The 22,474-nt window shown below is 38.6% G+C and overlaps 2 protein-coding genes across 2 annotated transcripts in view; both read right to left on the bottom strand.

Moving 5' to 3' along the window:
• Window positions 1-13,597, bottom strand: part of gabbr1a (gamma-aminobutyric acid (GABA) B receptor, 1a) — a 34,995-nt gene extending 21,398 nt beyond the window's left edge. The window contains exons 1-6 of the mRNA XM_025061548.1: window positions 11,587-13,597; window positions 6,559-6,645; window positions 5,065-5,129; window positions 3,918-4,056; window positions 2,235-2,420; window positions 843-882 (exon numbers count right to left, since the gene is read on the bottom strand). Of these exons, the coding sequence (XP_024917316.1) occupies window positions 843-882; window positions 2,235-2,420; window positions 3,918-4,056; window positions 5,065-5,129; window positions 6,559-6,637 (509 nt within the window). The 5' untranslated portion in view covers window positions 6,638-6,645; window positions 11,587-13,597. The remainder of the gene's footprint in view (window positions 1-842; window positions 883-2,234; window positions 2,421-3,917; window positions 4,057-5,064; window positions 5,130-6,558; window positions 6,646-11,586) is intronic.
• Window positions 13,598-16,386: 2,789 nt separating this feature from the next.
• sh3bp5la (SH3-binding domain protein 5-like, a) overlaps window positions 16,387-22,474 on the bottom strand; it is an 11,470-nt gene continuing 5,382 nt past the window's right edge. The window contains exons 4-6 of the mRNA XM_008324036.3: window positions 20,915-21,079; window positions 20,026-20,199; window positions 16,387-17,722 (exon numbers count right to left, since the gene is read on the bottom strand). Of these exons, the coding sequence (XP_008322258.1) occupies window positions 17,183-17,722; window positions 20,026-20,199; window positions 20,915-21,079 (879 nt within the window). The 3' untranslated portion in view covers window positions 16,387-17,182. The remainder of the gene's footprint in view (window positions 17,723-20,025; window positions 20,200-20,914; window positions 21,080-22,474) is intronic.

Genomic DNA, 22,474 nt, shown 5'->3' with positions numbered 1-22,474 from the left:
TTTTTTTTATTTCTGTCAAGTCAAATGTCATTTTATCCCGATTGACATATTTGGTGTATGTTTCAGATTTATTAAATTATAAATGTAAATGAAATAATAATAATAATAATTGAAAATATGAATTTTTACCCGCCTACCACTAGAGTGCGCTCACGTACCATTAGCAACCACTGTACTATACAGGACTGCCGAATAAAAATATTCAGAAAATACACACTAGTGCCTCTGGAAAAATGAAAGCTGCTTTGCAATTACCCCTTTTTCTTGTTTTTTTTTTTTCCTAATTATAGGTTTGACTGTGCTTAAATAAACTGAAAAATAACCAAAAAGTGTTGCAGTGTTTATGTTCAACTTTATGTCCATGTTTTAACATATGAAGAGTTCAGAAATCAATATTCGTGGAGCTCTTCTTACCAAAGGTATTGTTGGTGATTTATGATCAATTTTGACTGGCTTTTTTTTTTTTTTGAGCTGTAAATGCACAAATGCAGGACTTGATGTATGACTGTTATTTAGCCCTTTAGCGATTTGTGAAAAGCCTAACATTTCTAATTGTATTTTATTTATTTCACACAGTTCTAAAATTGGGTTTTTCCTTTTGGAAAACTATCAAAGAGAAAAGTACCCGTGCCCCCGCGACCCGGTAACGGCTAAGTGGAAGAAAATGGATGGATGGACCGATATTTCCACTGGTTGATATAACGTAATATAAATTGCTGCCCTCAGTTTAAATTTTTTTTTTAATGATACAACAATATATAAGTCTTGTCACCACAATAATCAAACATAGTAGTGTCATAATAAATGAAAATCAACCACTTAAACGGCATTCATAAAGACACCATATAATTAGAGAAATCCTACCTGTGTACGTTTTGTCATCTTTGATGGTTGAGAAGAAAGAGAAAAAAGAACAATTTTTAGGAAACATACTTATTATATATATATAATATACAATATAATATATAATATACTTTATATATAAATATGTAAATATTATTTCACTTCCGAATTGTATCATGATATGCTCATATCTCGGATCTTACACGGTTCGAATTTCTTCAAATACATTGTTGCTCCACCAGATGACAGTGACCCAATATCTGGTGATAATTACAGCAACAGTTTGTACACAGAAAAATACCTGTAGATATGTAGATATAAATCTACGTTATATATATTAAAATGCCATGCCTAAAGTAATAATTAAGTAATAAAAAAATGCCAGAAAAAAGTGGCCAGATGCAGCTTTGTAATCGGGCCTGCCAAACTTTTCCAAATTATATAATTGGTTTGTATTGTGATTATACTTCTGCCTTTTCCCTGTAATACCCACGTTTTCCCTGTAGATGGCATAGAGAACGCTTAAAGCATTTTAGCATTTTAGCCTTTTAGCCTTTATGTATGACTCTTTTTATTATATGACTTTTATATGTTATGTCTCCTGACAAAAATCCTGTCAAATTTTAGGACCAGATGTGGCCCATGCCTGGTATAGACCCTCTTAATAGTGTTTAGCTCTGAAACAGACATGGTTGATATGAGAAGGAATAAAAAGAAAATAATATTGAGAAAATATTCCCTTAATTGGGACATTTAAAGCATTACAGTAGTCTAAATGTCATTCCTGGGTGGGTTCAAACCCAGGGCCTCAGGGGTTCAGAGGCTGAGGTGTGGACTCGAGTCGCATGACTTGGACTCGAGTCATCAATTTGATGACTTTAGACTCGACTTGACAAAATGTGAGAAAAAAAAAGAGACTTGCAACTCGACTTGCACTTTAACGTCAACGACTCGTGACTTCACTTGGACTTGAGCCCTTTGACTCGACAAGACTTGATACTTTCTCCAAAACCCAAAGTGATCTGTGTAAATATATTATTATTTTATTTAAAAGGACTCGAAACAGAAACGGCAGGACTTGGGACTTGACACTTTTCAGTCTTGACTTGGACTCGACTCGGACTTTGCCTGTCTTGACTTGAGACTTGACTCGGACTTGAGTGCAAAGACTTGAGACTTACCCTTGACTTGCAAAGCAACGACTTGGTCCCACCTTTGCTAAATACGCTAACTTTATACATCACTAGATCAATTCATTGAAAAGTTTCCCTTCGGCTTTACTTTGCTTTACTTTAGCATTACTAATATGTGTTTTTGAACTTTTTGTTTTGTTTTAACCAACGCAAAAATACACACAGTTTTCAATACTATTAACCTTAAAGGAAACTTACAGAGACAAGTAGGCTTCGGAGAATCCCACTTGCCCAGTTTTGTGCAATGGCTGGTGTTTCTGCCCTCCAGGTTAAAACCAGTATGGCAGCTGTAGTGGAGGGTCGTCCCTTCCACTGGAGGGCCAGGAGGATTTGCTGTAACATGACCATTTTCCAGTGATATCCACACTCTTGGGCACAGGAGCACTGTATTTAAGAAGAATAACACACACACACAAAAAAATGGGATTAAAAAACAGACAGAAGACACATAATAACATACTGTAGAAAATGTTCTTTGATTACTGATTTCAGGTGCATACGACTGCAGTTATCCTCTGATTTATTTTTAACACACAGTGAGTGACTTAAGAATGCGGCTACACCAGAGGTGCCCAATAGGTCAATCAAGAATTCCAGTCAATCGCAAAGGAGAGTGCTGGTTGATTACCATTAAAAAGAAATAGATATTAGCTTGTCCTCATCAGGAACAACCTGATATGTCGATAGGATAAGAGTTGCGGGGTACTATCACAGCAGCTACTCTCCCGAGTGTTTTGTTATTCTTTTTACCCGTTTTGTGTGTGTGTGGGATCGATGTGTTCCCATTAGCTGCCTCTACCTCCACGCTTGCATTGATTCAACATTGATTCATTTCCACATTGTTCTGAGTCTTCTTAACCCTTTCATGCATGACGGTCACTACAGTGGACAGCTATTAAAATGTCATTTTCTATGATAAGAATAGGTTTTGATGGCATTTTAGAAAATGACATTTTAATAGCTGTCCACTGTAGTGACCGTCATGCATGAAAGGGTTCATTTTATTTACCCTCACCACTTGCTGCACTAATATACTCTGTGCCCATATATAAGAAGCTGCCAAGTTGCCACTGAGGTGCTCCGAAACATGGCACCGTCCCCACACACTGCTTCCCGGGCACTTGAAGCTGCCTACTGTTCACTTTGGTGATGGGTAAAAAGTAGAGCTCAGTGTCACAATGACAAATAATTCACTTTCACTTTCTGTGTGGGTGCACACTAACCATCTGGAATATCCTTCCTCCCAATATCTGTAATGCCCAAACCCTAGACAGTTTCGAATCATCCCTCAAAAGCCACCTCTTTAGCATGGCCTTTTCCGCACCTCTCATAACACTGGCTATAATACTCAGGCTTTTCCTTCATCTACTTAGGAATCTAACAAATCGTTGTACCGTTGTATTCATCCGTTTCATTATTGTTGCATTACTGCCTTCTTTATGTTATTTTGTCAAAATCTTTTTTTGTTGCAGCTATAGCTATCCATCCATCCATCCATCCATTTTCATCCGCTTATCCGTTACCGGGTTGCGGGGGCGGCAGTCGCCAACCAAATCACATTGCACCGCACCAACGGTGAGTCCACTGGAAGGTACCAACCGCCCTAACCGGGATTCGAACTTGCCCATGAGGTGAACCCTGGAGTTCCACACCAATGACAGAGACATTGCCTCTGGGCCAAAGCGCCACGCAGCTATAGCTAACATTTTCAAAATAGAAAGTCAATGAGTCAACAGGGCCGTACCAAGTTAAATTAAGTGCCAAATGGAATTCAAATGAGATGCAGTAAAAGCATTGCAATAAAAAAATTGACCACATACGTTTGGAGAGGTTTGCAGAGTAATATAGCTTTGGTGTGTGATGTAAGAATAAATGACTTACAACATCTGCTTTGCTGCATTATGTCCGTCCAAGTTCCATCAGGCAAGCACTTCCTGACCTTGGGTCCAACTATCACACGATTTCCTCGGCAAATGTACTCGATCTCATAATCCACAGGGAGGATCTGCACACTGCGGATCTGTATGGGAGTAGTTGAAGAAGAGAAAATCTTTAGAAACCTGTAGTGTAAAGGTAGGGGGTTTACAGGTCAGATATTTTATATATTGACTGACGTGACATCAAGTCATAATACCCTGTGAGTCTAACCCTCGTGTTGTCCTTTGAGTCTAGGTGACCCGGTGGGTGATAATACACCTTTGTGTGTGTGTGTGTGCATGGCTTGTGCCAACGTTTCCTTATACTGATTCTGGGACATGATGCTAACCTAGGTGTGTACAAAATGCGAAGGACAACAAGAGGGTAAATGGAAAGTGCATTCATGAGATGTTCAGTAGCTTCGATTCAGCATAGTCTGTTTTAAAGGCAGATCCACTCATTGCTCTTAATGGACCGTTTATTAGACAAACTGGGCAGCTAGCAAGAAATTTTCAATTTTACAAAAGTTACATTTTCCATCCATCCATCCATCCATTTTCATCCGCTTATCCGTTACCGGGTCGCGGGGGCAGCAGTCGCCACCCAAATCACATTGCAAAAGAGAGAGCCATTGCCCCGGGGCCAAAGGCCCACAAGTTAAATTTTCATAAAAAAAAAAAAACAGTCCGGCTGTCCATCACAGAGCCACATACAAGGGTAAATAAAAACTCTTCTAGTTACAGTTCACGTCTAGAACAATTTCATCCCCTCATGATATCTGGAAAACGTACAAACAACAAACGAAGACTACAACCTCTCCTCCTGGTTCCACTGCTATGAAGCAAAGGAAAAGCATTGATCTAAACATGTAAATAATTAAGGAGGGAGGTAAGGATGGTCCAAGCAGTTATGGCTTCTCACATTCGACATTCTCAACCATTGTCAAAGAAAAACAAATGAAAAAAAATGGCAAATTTGTCAGTCAATGGTTCGTTCGTTTAACGACGAAGTGTTAGGATTTGTACAAACAAACCTTTAAAAAAACATAGTCACTTAAAAAAAGGGAATTAAGAGGACAGTGGTAGTCGTACGTCTGTTGTGTTGTCCATACCTGTTCTTGTGTTAATCCTCTGTAGCGAATCCCACCATACCTGGGAGGCCGAATTATGGCACAGCCTGGAAAAAAACAAGCGCTTTTGTTCCTTCAGTGTAACATTTGTAAGTTCGATCTAAGACATTTAGACAGTTTAGACACATTGTTTATCCTAACTGTCAGCTGACACACGTTTTCTTCAATCATCATTTTTAACATCTTTCTTCTTTTTTTAAATAAAATATAGTGGAATCAAATAAAATAACTGGTGTAAACAGAGGTGGGACCAAGTCATTGCTTTGCAAGTCACAAGTAAGTCTCAAGTCTTTGCACTCAAGTCCGAGTCAAGTCTCAAGTCAAGACAGGCAAAGTCCGAGTCGAGTCCAAGTCAAGACTGAAAAGTGTCAAGTCAAGTCCCAAGTCCTGCCGTTTCTGTTTCGAGTCCTTTCGAGTCCTTTTCAAACAAAATAACAATATATTTACACAGATCACTTTGGGTTTTGGAGAAAGTCTCGAGTCATGTCGAGTCAAAGGGCTCGAGTCCAAGTGAAGTCCCGAGTCACTGATGTTAAAGTCCAAGTCGAGTTCCAAGTCTCTTTACATTTTGTCAAGTTGTGTCTAAAGTCATCAAATTGATGACTCGAGTCTGACTCGAGTCCAAGTCAAGCGACTCAAGTCCACACCTCTGAGTGTAAATAAATGTTACAGTAAATGGCTTTACCTAATGAAAAATCAAGCAACTGCTACTTTTTCCACACGCCTTGAACCCTGCAGCTTAAACAATGATGCAGCTAATTTAGGGATTTTTAGCGGTATGAACTTAACGAAGTTCATACTGCTAGCCATTAATGACTTTTATAGCAGCGAAAGTTGAGAGCAGTTTGAGCCCTGTCACATTGAAGTGTGGCCCTGGAACAGATCACTAAGTCTCCCCTGTACGTTCCAACTATGGTCAGAGTGATGAAGCTAACGTGAGAGCTAACGTGTAACCAGAGAGCTAACGTGTAACCAGCCGTGTTACAGGCACTGTTCGAGAAAAAGCATTCATTTAATTAATATTATTCTGATGAAATATCCCACGTTACAACGTGGACACTTGTAGCTAATAGAGAAGTGCGGCTTATATATGTACAATAATTTTTTTCTTTTTAAATTTAGTGGGTGCGCTCGATAGTCTGGAAATTACGGTAGCTGTATTAAAAATGTATGTTATTGATTTTGTAAAACTCATCTCTCTTGTTTGGTTTAAAAGCAGGCTTTGATAAAAAGCTGTATTAGCCTCTCTCCAGTCTTTACCAATTTTTCCACCTGTCAGACTGAGTGGTGGGGACATGATGGTGTTTTACAAAACTTCATTCTTAAATTTACCCGAGACAAAAGATACAATAAAAATAGTACTTCAATCCAACCAATAAGCAGTCAAAAATCTGAAAATTCACTTAACTCCATTATATACATTATGAATACAGACCCACGTCAACACACCATGCAGTCAACAAAAACACATATTACCGCTAGTGGATGAATTTTGTATTGGCACAACAGCAGATGGAAGGGCATGAAGAAGAATCAGCATCAAAAGTCGTGCCATCTCTGGATCTAGAAGAAAGAAAGTGATGTGATGTTGACAGACAGGTAGGATACTGAAGAAATACATTCCCAGTCTGGTTCAGGACCCAAATACTGGACATACTACATGATGTTTTTTCTTTTATTAAAATGCATGTGTTTATAATCCATCCCTCTTCAACCGCCCCCGGGTCGCGGGGGCAACAGTCTGAGCAGGGACACCCAGACTTCCCTCTCCCTCGACACTTCCTCCAGCTCTTCGGGGGGGGCCCCCAAGGCGTTCCCAGGACAGCCGAGCGACATAGTCGCTCCAGCGTGTTCTAAGTCTTCCCCTAGGTCTCCTCCCAGAGGGACGGCACCCGAGCACCTCCCGAGGAAGGAGCCCAGGGGGCATGCGATGTAAATGCCCAAGCCACCTCCACTGACTCCTCTTGATGTGGAGGAGCAGCGGCTCTACTTCGAGCTCCTCTCGTGTGACAGAGCTCTTCACCCTATCTCTAAGGGAGCGCTCTGCCACCCTGCGGAGAAAGCTCATTTCAACCGCTTGTATTCGGGATCTCGTTCTTTCGGTCATGACCCAAAGCTCATGACCATAGGTGAAGGTAGGAACGTAGATTGACCGGTAAATCGAGAGCTTCGCCCTTCGGCTCAGCTCCTTCTTCACCACAACGGACCGATACAGCAATCGCATTACTGCGGCCGCTGCTCCGATCTGCCTGTCAATCTCACGCTCCATCCCACCCTCACTCGTGAACAAGACCCCAAGATACTTAAACTCCTCCATTTAAACTCCTTAAACATTCATAAACACGACACCTGGGTGCACAAGCCAGTGTTTCTATAGTGCCGATCCCAAGCTCAGATAAATGGTGAGGATTGTGTCAGGAAGTGCATCCGGTGTAAAACCTTTAGCAAAATCAAATATGCGTATCTCAAAAACCATTTCCATACCGGATCGGTTGGGGCCCGGGTTAACAATGACCCAGTCATTGTTAGAACAGTGCTGTTGACCTACAGGGTACTGGTGGAAATTGGACTACTGTTGGTCGAAGACAAAGAAGAAAAGGGGGACAAACGATTTGGACAAAAGAGAAAAGAGGAAGAATAGAAGTCTTGGTCTGAAGTTTGGAACTCTGAATGTAGGTACAATTACAGGGAAAAGTAGAGAACTAGTTGATATGATGGAGAGAAGAATAGAGATTTTGTGTGTGCAGGAGACCAGGTGGAAGGGCAGCAAGGCTAGAAACAATGTGGAGGCTACGAACTGTTTTATCATGGTTCGGATGGTAAGAGAAATGGAGTAGGGGTGATCCTCAAGGAAGAATATGCAAAAAATGTGGTGGAGGTGAAATGAGAGTCAGACAGGTTGTGTGTGAAGAAATAGAAAGAGTGATGATTAATGTTGTTAGCGGTTATGCCCCACAGGTGGGCTGTGAGTTGGAAGAAAAGGAGTACTTCTGGAATGAGCTGGATTGTATGATAGAAAGTATCCCCAGGGAAGAGAAAGTGGTGATTGGAGCAGACTTTACTGGTCATGTAAGGGAACACCTCACTACTGTTGTACTATTCTCATACATGTCCTGCACCAAACTAACATACTTCTCTGCCACTCCTGACTTCCTCATACAAAACCACAATTCCTCCCTTGGCACTTTGTCATATGTCTTTTCTAAATCTACAAATACACAATGCAGCTCCTTCTGACCCTCTGGGTACATCAAGGCAAATACTGCATCTGTGGTACTCTTTCTAGGCATGACACCATACTGTTGTTCACAAAGCATTACTGTTATTATTGTTATTGTTCATTATTGACTTACTCCAATTTATTTTATTTCTGTTACTATACAAGCAAAACACCTGAAAACACACTTAATCATAAAATATCGGGGATGACTTGATCTTATACTCACGATTGGGCCATGTACCATTTTTATTTCAAGTATCAGTACTTGACATGTCCCCACCACTGTTATAAATATATATCAGTGTATCATTAATAACAAAAAAGTTGGTAGCGGGTAGGCTATAAACCTATTGTGATTGTCTGAAAACGCTCACTCATAATCAACCAAAACCAAACTTTATGGTGTAATAGGATAGTAAAATTGTAAAATTCTGAACACAATACATTTTGTGAGTAGAGTTAGACATGGCCTACAAGACTGTTGAACCAGACATAATAATGCATTTATTTGCCTAAACTTTCGTTTTTTTTCTCTTGGACATGTTGCTGAGTGCTGAGCAACCCACGTGTGCCAGCCAACACTTAATTATTTATTAATTTGCTAATGACCACTCCCCTGCTAGCTATCAACGAATTGCATTGTAATGACAAATAAACTGCCAAAAAAGACAAAAAATGGCAGCAACTTGCCGTGTAATGACAAATAAACTGCCAAAAAAGGCTTGGCAGCAACTTGACAATAAGACTAGCATAGTGGTTTATTTAGTCTACAAAATGTACAAATCTATGGTGAAAATACCAAAATATCCACTGAACCAACACTGTCTACCTATACCACGTCAACAGCTGAGAGAAACTGCAGCAATGGTATAGATGTGAGACAGAAAAAAAGCCTGGCCTTTTCAAGTTAGCTGGAAAGGTAAATACGACAGGGCTGTAATCTCCCAGTTGACTGGTCGATTTATCAGGTGATGTGTTCTGGCTCAACTCAAATTCTGATTGGTCGGTTTTTGGTACTTTCCTCCTGATAAAATTAACATCGGTAGGAGGTATCAAGTGCCAGTGTATCAGAGCTATATATCAAAAGAACCAGTGGTATCAGCGATACCACTGGTACATATACCACTATATATGTAATATATGTATATATATACGTATATATGTATATACGTATGTATGTATGTATACATACATACATACGTATATACATATATACATATGTATATATGTATATATTCAGATATATATATATATACGTATGTATGTATGTATACATACATACATACAGGTACATACATACAAAGCAAGGTACATATGTGTGTTCAAAAGACCAGATGGAAAGGAAGCATGACCAGGGACACTGGAGGTGGTTTTAAGCCGTAGTGTAGATAGTACGGACGTAGGGATTATTTTGATAGAACAGTAGAATAGAATAGAATAGAATAGAGGTTGAGGGTGTGATTCTGAGCGTGTTACACAGCGCTTACACATCACCAGTTGGAATTTTGCAGCAAGCTAGACAAAGTGGTCGAAGGTGTGCCCGTGGACGAGAGAGTAGTCATTGGAGCATACTTAAATGGACATGTTGGTGAAGACAGCATGGGTGATGATGAGGTTCATGGTAGATACGGTGTGAAAGACAAGGATGCAGGAAGACAGAGACTTTGCAAAGAGGACAGAAATGGCTGTTGTCTGAGATACAGAGTGTAAAGTGGTCCCAGGGGAAAATGTAGCTAAGCAGCCCAGGGTGGTTGTGTTTAGGGTAAAGAGGAGCAAGTAAATGGTGGTAACGTAAAAAAAAAAAAAATAGTAGTGTTGCTAAGAGTTTTAAGAGCTCTGGATGATCACATTACTAGAGATAGAGACACCTCATGGTAAATGTCACAAGAAATGCCATATGTCCAAGTTTCTAAATAACAATAGACCCACGAATTACATGCTGTGTTCGGTCATAATATCTTCCCCAACGTTTATTACATACACATACACTGCAACCTCTATCTAAAAATGTTACTGTAAGTTCACAAACTAATATTCAATTTTGTGTTTGACCTTTTTTTTTTTTGATTTTGTATAAACAAGTTACTACACAACCAGCAGGGTTCCCTTGGTTAGGGGGAAGAGGGGGGGGGGATAATAGGTAGGTAATTGAGGTAATTGGTACAGCTAACATACGCTATGTTAGCTGTAATTATGCAATGGATAGAGGAGGATAGATGGAGGATAACAGAGAGAAATAATGGCTCCCAACAAGGCTTCTGCTCTCAGTATTATCTAGAACATAGGTGTCAAACTAAGGCCCGGGGGCCAAATGCGGCCCTCCAAGCCGTTTGTGTGGCCCATGAGAGCTTTAAAAAGCATTAAGTAAAGTCCATGCAGCAGTGTTTCATAACATGAGAAAAGAACATTTTTATATATAATAAATCAAATAATAATCAATTGCAGAAACATGTTTTAGTCTGTTATAGAGTAGGTACATCTATGCCAGCGGTCCCTGACCTTTTTGGTTCCAAGGACTGGTCTGCCAGTACCGACCGTTACTACAGACGAGTACCAAGGTGCTGAGCATTGAAGGATCATTACATTTTCAAAATAAAACATCTTGAGTCTGAATGATCTATTATTTTTAAAATATCGCCAGATTATCTTTAAATAAAGAAAGTAAATGGATATGACAGGATTTTCTGTGAATAAAGTAAATTAGTTAAAAAAACAAAGTATTACATCTCAGTGTCCCACTGCAGCCCGGTACCAAATGACCTATGGACTGGTACTGGTCCACGGGTTGGGGACCCCTGATTTATACAGCCTTCCATTTACATGGGGAACTGTGTTGCTAATGTGGCCCCCGGTGAAAATGAGTTAAGACACCCCTGATCTAGAATTCAAAGGAGGAGAGAACGAAAGAGGTGCAGAAAGAAACATATTAAAGTAAAGCAGCGCTCGTTTGGTTCGGTGATTGATCGATAGATTCAAGATGCTGAAACATATATTTATCCATCATCTGCCTAAAATACTGGCGCAGCGTATTTGTATTTAGATACTCTGACGTCATTTGAGCACTGGGAAAAAAAAAAAGCATTTGCAGGTGAAATAATGCTGATGCCTTGAAATACAGACCGTTGTGGCCTGTATTTTTCACAGGCGACCTGTGACCAGTAGAAACATCAAAATGTACATGTGTTACGACTAAAATATATGTAATATATGCATTCTTAATAGATTTCGAGCGTGGAATTTATAATAAAAGCAAAGCTAGCGCCTGAGCACATACGTGTACTTACGGTTGGATTCCTTGCCTGGATTAATTCTGGTCCTCCGTGTTCCTTGACAAGCTCGGCAGTTTCCAGCTATTTCATTAAAATAAACATGGATGGCTGTTTCACGGTGGTAATATGGCTGTATACATGCTTACCGCTCCGTGTGGTAACAGCGATTTGGCTTGTATTGGGGTTGTTTTTTTTTTTTCTTCCTGTCGCTTAATAGCTTCTCTCAGTATGGTAAGGTGTGGCAAAACCAAGTAAATGACCAAAAAAAAAAAAAATATTCAAAAATTAAAAAATACAAGCACTTATTTGAAACGCATCCTCCATCGGACACCGAGTAGCTATTCAGGTCACCACCCTCCCCTCCCTTTTTCTCTCCCTTACACTCCTGAGCTTTTCACAACGTCATGATGGAGCGTTACGGCGCCTGCCCCTCTCCTCTCATCTCTCTCACACATATCTGTTTATCTTCCTCTCTTTTTTCCCCCCCTCCTACACCCATTCCTCTCCAAAATACACGGCCGGGTATCGATAAACAATAACAACCACGGATATATACCTCATAAACCAATTACAATGTTTTTAATAAGATGAAAAGAACGCGGTGACACTATATTGAATGGTGCATTATGGCGCCGTTGTTTGCTATGGCGGGATATTGACAGTGACCACAATGTTAAGCGTCTTTAGAGATGAACACACGCAAGCGACAAAGAAGAATGTGCAAGTGGTTTCGTTGTGATGGGATATAGTGCACTGTATCCTGTAAGTCACGGGTCCCCAAACGCCGGCTCCCGGACCAATAGTGGCCTGGGGCTCATTTGGTACTGGACCGCAGCATGCCACAGTGATTTAAAGAGAATCAGTCATTTACTTTTTTTTCATTTAGAGAGAATTGATTTCAAAATAATACAGCTTTCATACTGCAGTAAAAACGGCAAAGTCTAAGTCTAAAATGTTTTATTTTGAAATTTTGAAACAATTTTTACCAAGATTTAACCATATCTATGTCCGTTGGCTTCATGGATGTATAAACAGGAGTAGAGTCGGAATGCCATTCATCCCTAAGGAATTTGCTTCCAAAGCTACCCCACGATGGCCCAGTATTCCATCCAGCTTTTACAAAACTACGGTCAGCTTCAAACTAGAATAGACGCGCAACCAATGAGAGGGAAATAGTACCAGTAGCGTCGACTAGTCCTTGATACTAAAAAGGTTTGCGAACACTGTTTTAAGATACTGCGCATTTTTATCAATGATGTTTGGTACAAAAGTACCCCCTGCAATCATCAAATAAAAATCTAACAAATTTCTATTGGTTTGGTTTGTGAGTGGAATTAGTGTTACTACAAGAACAAGTGTTTTGTTGTTCCTCCACAAGGTGGCCTTTATCTTTGTGATAATGTGATAATAATAATGTACATTTTTTTGGAGTATAAATTGGGATTTAAGCTCAACTTTGGGTGCACTTAAAGGGATTGGGACCATTCCAACTACAAAAATGTGGATATATGCAAAAACTGTAACATATATAGCTATTCTTTTATGTATGTACAGTACTTTACCACAGACATAAAGAACTAAACACAAGTGCAGTATAAATACAGTACCTGTTTAGTACCTATTCAAGGAGCGCAGGAACAGAGTAAGGGCTTGCAGAACACTTTTAAAAGTAGAAAACCAAACAATCTTTTTTTTAAACACTAACAAAGATAACCACTCTATTGAATCTATCTATTGAATCTATTGAATCTATAATTTTGCCCCCAAAGTGTATGTCCAGAAAAACTCTGTCCCTCCGACAAATATAGTTGGTGCCCCAAATCCTAAATGTTAAAAAAAATCTTAATTTTATTTTTGTAATTTTTATAGTTAGGGAATGGCAGGCACATCAAATTCAAAACTCGCCTTTTCGTAAGGTTTCTTTTTCAGGTAATTTTTGTGGCAGTACATAAGTCAATCCAAATAGACGTTCAACACAATGTTGCACCAACCGATTAAGCAGTTGTACCTTAGGAGTTGTAGTATTGTATTAAAAAATATATGTATATACATATATGTATATACACACACATCTAAGCAGTATAAATACAGTACCTGTTTAGTACCTATTCAAGGAGCGCAGGAACAGAGTAAGGGCTTGCAGAACACTTTTAAAAGTAGAAAACCAAACAATCTTTTTTTTAAACACTAACAAAGATAACCACTCTATTGAATCTATCTATTGAATCTATTGAATCTATAATTTTGCCCCCAAAGTGTATGTCCAGAAAAACTCTGTCCCTCCGACAAATATAGTTGGTGCCCCAAATCCTAAATGTTAAAAAAAAAATCTTAATTTTATTTTTGTAATTTTTATAGTTAGGGAATGGCAGGCACATCAAATTCAAAACTCGCCTTTTCGTAAGGTTTCTTTTTCAGGTAATTTTTGTGGCAGTACATAAGTCAATCCAAATAGACGTTCAACACAATGTTGCACCAACCGATTAAGCAGTTGTACCTTAGGAGTTGTAGTATTGTATTAAAAAATAAAAAAAAAACTGAACTCATCTTTAAAACATCACATCAGAAACTGCAAAAACAAAACGTGATCATTTCGTAAACATCGTCTGCTTCTGCAATAATTACAAATAAAAATAATAATTTATTGACTTCACAGTGCAATACAGAATTTAGCATTTGACCAGAAAAAATACGAAAGAAGAAATTATGAAGTCCTAAGCTAACATAGAAATACAACCATGTTTGTTGAACTATGATCAGAGACGTTGCTTCATTGAGTCATTGTTTTGAAAACAGTTTAACAAATGAACAGCAGTGTAGTGAAAAGGAAGCAACGAAATGACCAATCATAAAATAATGGAGTAATGGAGAGAACATCAATTTTTGTAAACAGAAATAATTTAGCCTTGCTGTGCTCGTCAAACAAAAAACATTGATTTCTAGTACATCCAATCAAAAGGGAAATTACAAGAAATGGCCGACACTGATTTATCAGTTTCATAAAATGTTCTACACCTAATGTCAACCCTAATGTTGTTTTTTTTGTTAAATCGACAGTGTCCAATTCGGCAGCAAAGCAGATAAGCTTCTGACCCGCGCTTTTGTATAGGGATTTTTCACTGGCTGTATTTCCGCATTTGCACCTTTTGTTTTTCTTGTGGAGTAAGAGGTAAACAAAGAATACATTATTACATTATTACTTATTTAGTTTATTTCTATACAACTCTGTATGCATAACTGTAATAATAGCTAGAGTATTTAAAGCATCAGGCTGTTCAGTTGCTTGTTCTAGTTGTTTAGACCAGAGGTGTCAAACTCGTTTTGGTTTAGGGGCCACATGAAACCTAATTAGATTAGCTATAAATATCAATAAGTCCATGGTTTCCCTTTCTGTTTTCATGCAAGGATGTACACATACAGTATAGGACAAACCTTCAGATTTCATGAAATATAACTTTCCAAAACATAACCTGAACATTAAGTGTTTGTGTATTTTTTTTTTGTTTTCATCAAGAGGGACGTATGTTTGACACCCCTGGTTTAGTCTGTCATGGAGTAAAACACTTAGTTATCCATTTTCTATATAACATTTTCTATTGGCCTTTTGAATAATCAGATCTAAAAATGATTTTTATTTATTACTTAGATATTAGAGCGTAATGATGCATCAAGTTCAGCTGACGGACGATATACATGGGCAGAGGCTTTAATAAACCTGACTTTAACAAACATGTTCACATACCTCAGGTCAAGAGTTAACCTGGTTTGTTTGGAAAACAGGAAGCAGAATAAAGACTACTACGACAGAAAACTTTGACAAGAAGTCTTTTTCTTCCAAAGTTTTTCTGCATGGAAAAAATTAGAAAGCAGTAGGTGTGGAAAAAAAAACAAAATCATGGAAAAAATTAGAAAGCAGTAGGTGGGGAAAAAAACAAAAACAAAATTGCACTTTCAATTTTTTTTTCCAAACAAGCAGTGCCTCTTTATATTGGGAATTACATCAGAGTAGCAATGTTATCAACTGTGATTAGTAAGTTTGCTATATATACATATATATGTATATACATATATACATATATGTCTATACACACACATCTACATATACACATAGGTATATATAAACATATACATATATGTTCTAATATATATATGTATATATATATATTACATATATATACATATATAAATATATATATACATATATACATATACATATATATATATACATATACATATATATACATATATACATATATATATATATTTGGTTGTGTGTGTGTGTTCTAGTCTCTGACTCAACTATTGAGAGTAAAGCTTGTAAATGCACCCTGAGAGTAACATACATAACACACAGGTAAAATAAACCAGGCAGCAGAGAAACTGAATTCATTTTGCACTCGTCTTGTCATTTTGTTCCCAACTGGATGACGGTAAATAACAGCTGACATGTTTGTTAATGGAGACACTCACACTAGGGTCATTCACTCAATAAAAAAAAAAAACGAAGGGCAATTCAATATGTCTTGCCATTTTGTTCATTCTTAAGATTCACACAAGAATACCTTTATTTTATCTCCTTTCCTTTCTATCGCCTTGGTTAATAACTTCCCCCAGAAACAAAATCAGTCTGTGAATAAACACGCTCATATAGTCAGGCAAACACAACAAGGATTCTAAAACAAATGTGAAGCTTGGTTGAAGGACCACTGCCAACTTTCGAACATGTCAGTCATGATAGAATTGTGCTTATATACTGTAAAGGAGGCCTTTGAACAACAGATGTTGATTCTGAAAGTAATCGGCAAACATCTGGGCTAGAATTTCCTAAATGTCAATGTAAATGTTTAATGGTAGTGTTTAAGGTATCCACTTGATTCAAGGTACGGACCTATGACTAAACAGACAACTGCAGTCAATGCCAAGGACATATTCAGCCACGGTAATAATTAAAAAAAAAAAAACTGCATGATCAGCAACGTGACAGTGACAGTAACCTATACCTGCTTTGAAGAGCTCGATCACCATTTTAAACTTCATCTGAAATTTTGTGCAAAACTTTTATGCAGGTGTATACATTTACTACAACCTCTCTTTTAGGTTGGTTTTTTTTTGTTTTGTTTTTTTACCTGTTTAAAACAAATGTCGGGAACCAGAAGCTTATTCTCAACAACGCTGATTTGTAGGAGGCAAGTCCCCAAACAGCGCGTGATAGTTGTATGATGAGTTGCTGGTTTTTTTCCTACATTTGCCTTAAACACTTAAAAAAAAACAGTGAAACAAAGGTAGTGTAGAGTTAAAGTACACACTTGCCAAAAACTTTGTACAACACAGTAAACTCCAAACACAGTAAGTACATGCACACAAGATAGCTTACGAGCTTTGCTTTTTATAAGTTCTTGTTAAATGTTTTCTCTTTATATTGTGAACGTTTTTGTTTTGTTTTTTTCTTACCATGCGTTTCTTGTTCATTTCCTATGTATAGCTATATTTTTAGATTTGCTTGGGCCTTTTTTTTCTTTTTTTTTTGTGGAAATTTCAATCCAGTGTTCTACTTTATGCATGTGTTACGAACGATCCACTAAATAAAATAATGCTGTCACGTGTGACAGCCTTACAGACTGAAGCTTCGATGATGTTGCTTGCAGAACTGCTGCTGCCGCAGTCTGGTGCTCGATTCTGGCAGCTTTTCATTGCCCTCTGACATCATGCCTCTGTCTTTCTCGCCCTCGTCGCCCGTTGTGCTGCTGACGTCGCTGAGGTCTCCCAGGTGCTCGACAGAGTCATACTTCTCCAAATCGGAAGCAATGGTTTGGAGGCTAATGACCGAGAGAGAATCGGACCCCACTCTCTCCCTCTCTTTGTCCTCCTTCTTATATTTCTCCAGTTGAATGGCTGCATCCACTTGTAATTTCCCGCTCTCAACCAAACCACCAAAGGCTCCATCTTCTTCCTGGGTTTTGGTTCCAGATTCTTCCCCGACAGGGGGACTTCGCCCAGTGCAAAAAGAATGGTGTCTTTCCAGATCCTGGTCACTGCCCCTTTGAGCGTGGATCTGATTGCTGATTCTCTCAAGGTTCCTTAAGGCAATAGAGTAGCGGTTCTTTACTTTAGCTACACGCTGCTCCAGCTGCAGCACTTTGGCTTTGTGCTCCTGGAGTCACACAAAGAGCACAGCATTTAGACTCAGCAAAGTCACAAAATCATTGAGTGGATAACACGTAGATGCTAAAAACATAAATAAAATTCTGTAACCGTGCAATTAAAAAAATTAAACTGACATGGAAGCGTAATGTCATGTTATGTTGGCAATGCAACACTTCACGTTAGCGTAAAACAAACGAGCGGATCATTGGTGTCCTCAACCACTCACCACACATGGGATTTTAGGAAAGTTGAGTTTTGTAAACAAGTGGGGTTTTTTTTATTTTTTTTTATGAGGCATTCGCATTTCTGCAGTCTCCTCCTGATCAACACAGATCTAGGACTGTCTTTATGCATGCCTGAACGGTAAACAAGCCTCCAGTCACTAGATGGCAGCAGAGCGGGCTGCCTGTTCAACCTAGTACAAGAAGTACATAAATACGGTATTTCAATTCAGGGGTTGAGGGCATTGCAGAAAATAATTCAGAATCTTCTGAAAGAACGTCTGAAAGACGAGGTTTTGTGGGCATTGAAAGCGATAAACTCCCACTACCGTAATTTCCGGACTATTGAGCAGACCTAAATATAAGCCACACCCACTAAATTTAAAAAGAAAAAAAATAATTGTACATATATAGGCCACAGGTGTCAATGTTATAACATGGGATGTTTACACAGAAAGATGTTACAGAGATGTTTTTTTTTTTCATTTTTAATTAAATAAATGCTTTTTTCCAAAGAGTGTCTGTAACACGGTAACACGTTAGCTTTTACCTTAGCTTCGGCCCTGACCATAGTTGGAATGCACAGGGGAGACTTAGTGATCTGTTTCAGGGCTGAAGCTAACGTTAGCTCCGGGGCTAACTCCCTTCACTTTGTGCTTGTCCGCAGCACAGGTAAACAGAAACAGAAACAACTCACACTTCAACACGACGGGGCTCAAACTGCGCTCAACTTTCGCTATCGTCACTTCAACATGACGGGGCTCAAACTGCACTCAACTATCGCTACCATTCTCTCTCTCTCTCCCCCGTGTCCCATGCACATATACGCACAAAGCCATTGATCGCTACCAGTATGAACTTCGTTAATCCATAAAAACCCATAAATTAGCTGCATCATTGTTTAAGCCACACTGTGTGTGTGTGTTTTTGCCTAGTACACATCAACATTTTTTACTGAAATGTGATAATTCATCGGTCTTGGATCTTCAAAGAAATGTTACGGAGAAACAGATGTAGTTGTTTAAATACTAAAACACTCTAGTGTAGGGTGACTTTGCTGCCTTTTTTCCCCCAGAAATAAAAAGGTAAAAGGCTTTGTTCAAAATTATCTTGCATTGTGTTTATTGATATTTTAGACTATGTATTGAGATATATATAAACATCAAAACTAGTGGTATCAAACATCTCTGATCTGAAACTATTGTTGCATTAGAAAACATCACGATAACCACCAGTTCTACAGTCAAGAACCTTGGTGCAATATTCGATCAGGATTTGTGCTTTGAGCCCCATATTTCACCACCTGAGTAGCATTAACAAAGTTAGAACTATAATTACATTAAAAGTTGCTAAAAAAAAATTAAGTTCATGTATTTGTTACATCAAGACTAGCCTACTGCAGCTCTGCTGTTAGGCTGTCCTAACCCTTTGATGCATGACCCATGATATACTGAGTTTAAAAAAAATGTTACTAAGTGTTTTTATGTGTTTTTAGACATAAAAATAAGAACTGATTTGGTTCTGTTTTTATACACCAAATTTTCTTTTTGAATGTTGACACAATTATTCTGCAGTTGCAAAGGCTGACCACTGTATGGCAGTGTTGGGTGATTCTCAGGCGTCCACTGTAGAGGCTTACATGCAACACTGCCATCAAAACCTATTCTTATCATAGAAAATGACAAATTTAATAGCTGTCCACTGTAGTGACCGTCATGCATGAAAGGGTTAATAAGTCTGTTTAAAGACTTTAATTTTGTCCCATAATTTCCCCAATTTTTTCCCTTTTCTTTTTGCAGGGGTACACAGCGATACTGACTCTGGATCTGCTGGAGAGTTCTTCCTGTTAAAAGAGGGAGTTTTTTTCCTCTCCACTGTTACTAAAATGCTTGGTCTCTCTGTGTAACTGTATTTTTTTGTATCTGTCTTCATTATTCATTTAAACTTGGCACAGACATTACCTCTATACACCACCATTTCCCCTCTGTTAAATGGGTTTTCAGCAGCATATGTCAAGTTTAAATTCAACATTAGTGTCGATTAGTTAGTTGGTTGGTTGGTTAGTTAGTTACAGTCTTTTATACAGTACCTCCAGAATGTGGTTGAACTGGGCCTTCAGCTCAAAGTAAAGTTTGGACTTCACAATGACTCTTTTCAGGGACTTCTGCAGTGTCTGAACACGAGCCTCAGCCTCCTGACATGCATGCGTGACACGCATGTGCTCTCTCTCACTCCGGAGCCTCTCCTCTTCTGCTTCGTTTACCTGTACAATATAAACGTAGGGCCAGATTATATGGCGCGAAGAGGAAACCGATTGTTACTAATAAGCAAACCAAACCAAAAAAATGAGTGGAAAATAATGCTGACAATATTATGATATATACCACGGGTGTACAGTGATCCCTTGCTATAACGCGGTTTACTTTTCACGGTTTCGCTACTTCACGGATTTGCATCGTGCATTGTGTTCTGCATTCTGATTGGCTAAAAAGTCACTCCGCTTCTTCTCTACCTGTGCGCCAATAACGTTGCGCTTTAATATGTACACGTACGCAAAACACCTTGCCAAATTGACATTACGTACGTGCAAATTCTCTTGCAATTTCGAGTTTATCAAACCCCATAATGTCGACAAAACGCTCTGGACCGGCAAAAGTACCTGCGGTAGGGACCAAAAGGCAGCGGAAGATGCTGTCTATCGGTGATAAAGTAAAACTATTGGACATGCTAAATGAAGGTAAAAGCTATGCGGCTGTAGGTCGGCATTATGGAATTAATGAATCTTCCGTTCGTTTGTGAAACAAATGGTTGAGACTGTAAAATGGTTTGTTCGTTCTTTCTCTTCTTTAGTATTATATTATAGTATTTAATTGTAAAAAAAATAAAGATTTCTACTTCACGGATTTTGCCTATCACGGGTTCTTTTTGGAACGTAACCCCCGCGAAAAACAAGGGTTTACTGTACTGCCCTTTCTTACCTTTGATGTGGCATGGTTGAGCATCTCCTGCCAGGTAGGATCCAGTGTGTTTCTACCATCAGCCATCAGGCCTTGTTCTGCCACGTACACCATTTCCCTGGCAGCTGTGTGCATAGAAACTGCTCTCTCATAGCTCAGAGCTGCCTTCTGGGTCTCCTGCTGAGCCTACGGGTAACAGACAAACGAATCATACGGTATGTGTAGGCATATATATATTAGGGATGCACTGAATATTCGGCCACCGAAAATTTTCCCGCCCAAATGGCCCAGAAGTGTATTTTCGGTTTTGGTCACAAAGACTTTTATCACCAAAACAACACAGCCAAAACAGGAAGATTTTGCGATTTGCAAAACATGCAATGCTTAATGCTAGGTGGCCGAGGACTCAGAGCAGCCCACCCCGCCTCGTTTACTTCACGTGTTGGTCGACTTACGTACGTACGCGTCTCATCGCGAGTCTTCCGTATTGTAAAGAAAGACGTTCGTATCGAAGCTGCTTGTGTCACTTTGCTGATTTTTTTTTTTTTTACATACTTTATACACCCCCGCTACGTGGGTACAAACTACAGGAGCCTGGCCGGTTGTGCAGGCGTAGCTCTTCCCCGATAAGGGCAGTGTGGTCAAATAGGCTTCATATTGTTGTATACACATATTCAGACTTTTTGTATATATATATTCAGACTTTCTGTATATATATTCAGAAAATCTGAATATATATACAGAAAATTAAAGCCTATTTGACCACACTGCCGTTATCGGGGCAGAGCTACGCTTGCTACAACCTGCAAGGCTCCTGTATCTTGTGCCCACGTAGTGGGGCGTAAAAAGTATTTTAAAAAAAATAACAGCAATGCAACACAAGCAGCTTTAATATAAACGTCTTTTTTATTCACTCTTCACTGCTTCTCTTATCCCTTTTTCTTTTCTTTCTTTCTTTTTTTTTTTTTTTACAGACCACACTTCACTCGCAACGCAGAAGAAAAAAAATTTTTTTTCGACCAGTCGACAAGGAACCTGTGAACAAATCAATATTTTAAAGACAAGTACAGTACAGTACACTGCGTCATATGACAGCTTTCAAACAAAATATCTTCAAAGTTAACATAAATCACTCTTTGCATTACACTGGACAGCATTATCAAATAATAATATATAGAAATAATATAATATATTCCCAAACAAGTATTTACAACAAATTAAAACCATTTTTTTAATCACCCTTATATTTTTAATTACGTTACTCTTAATTCCTCACAACAGTGAGCTTAGAGCTTTAACCATTATTATGACTGTAATCTGTTTTTATTCTCTTAAATGTATTTATTACATTTTCTATTACACAGCATTCACTGATTTTACTTTGTAATGACATTTGTAGGGGCTGTTTTATGGGGATCTCCTGTGCCACCTGGTCAGTGGTAGCAGGCATAGCACCGCCCCGATTGGGGCACTGTGGTCAAAAAGGTTTCAATTTTTTATATATATATATTCAGACTTTCTGTATATATATATTCAGACTTTCTGTATACATATTCAGACTTTTTGTATATATATATTCAG

This window comes from Cynoglossus semilaevis, chromosome 13 (genome assembly GCF_000523025.1).
Source record: "Cynoglossus semilaevis isolate Cse_v1.0 chromosome 13, Cse_v1.0, whole genome shotgun sequence".
NCBI lineage: Eukaryota > Metazoa > Chordata > Actinopteri > Pleuronectiformes > Cynoglossidae > Cynoglossus > Cynoglossus semilaevis.
The sequence above is the reverse complement of the archived record's forward strand: the minus strand, read 5'-3'. Positions and strand labels throughout refer to the sequence as shown.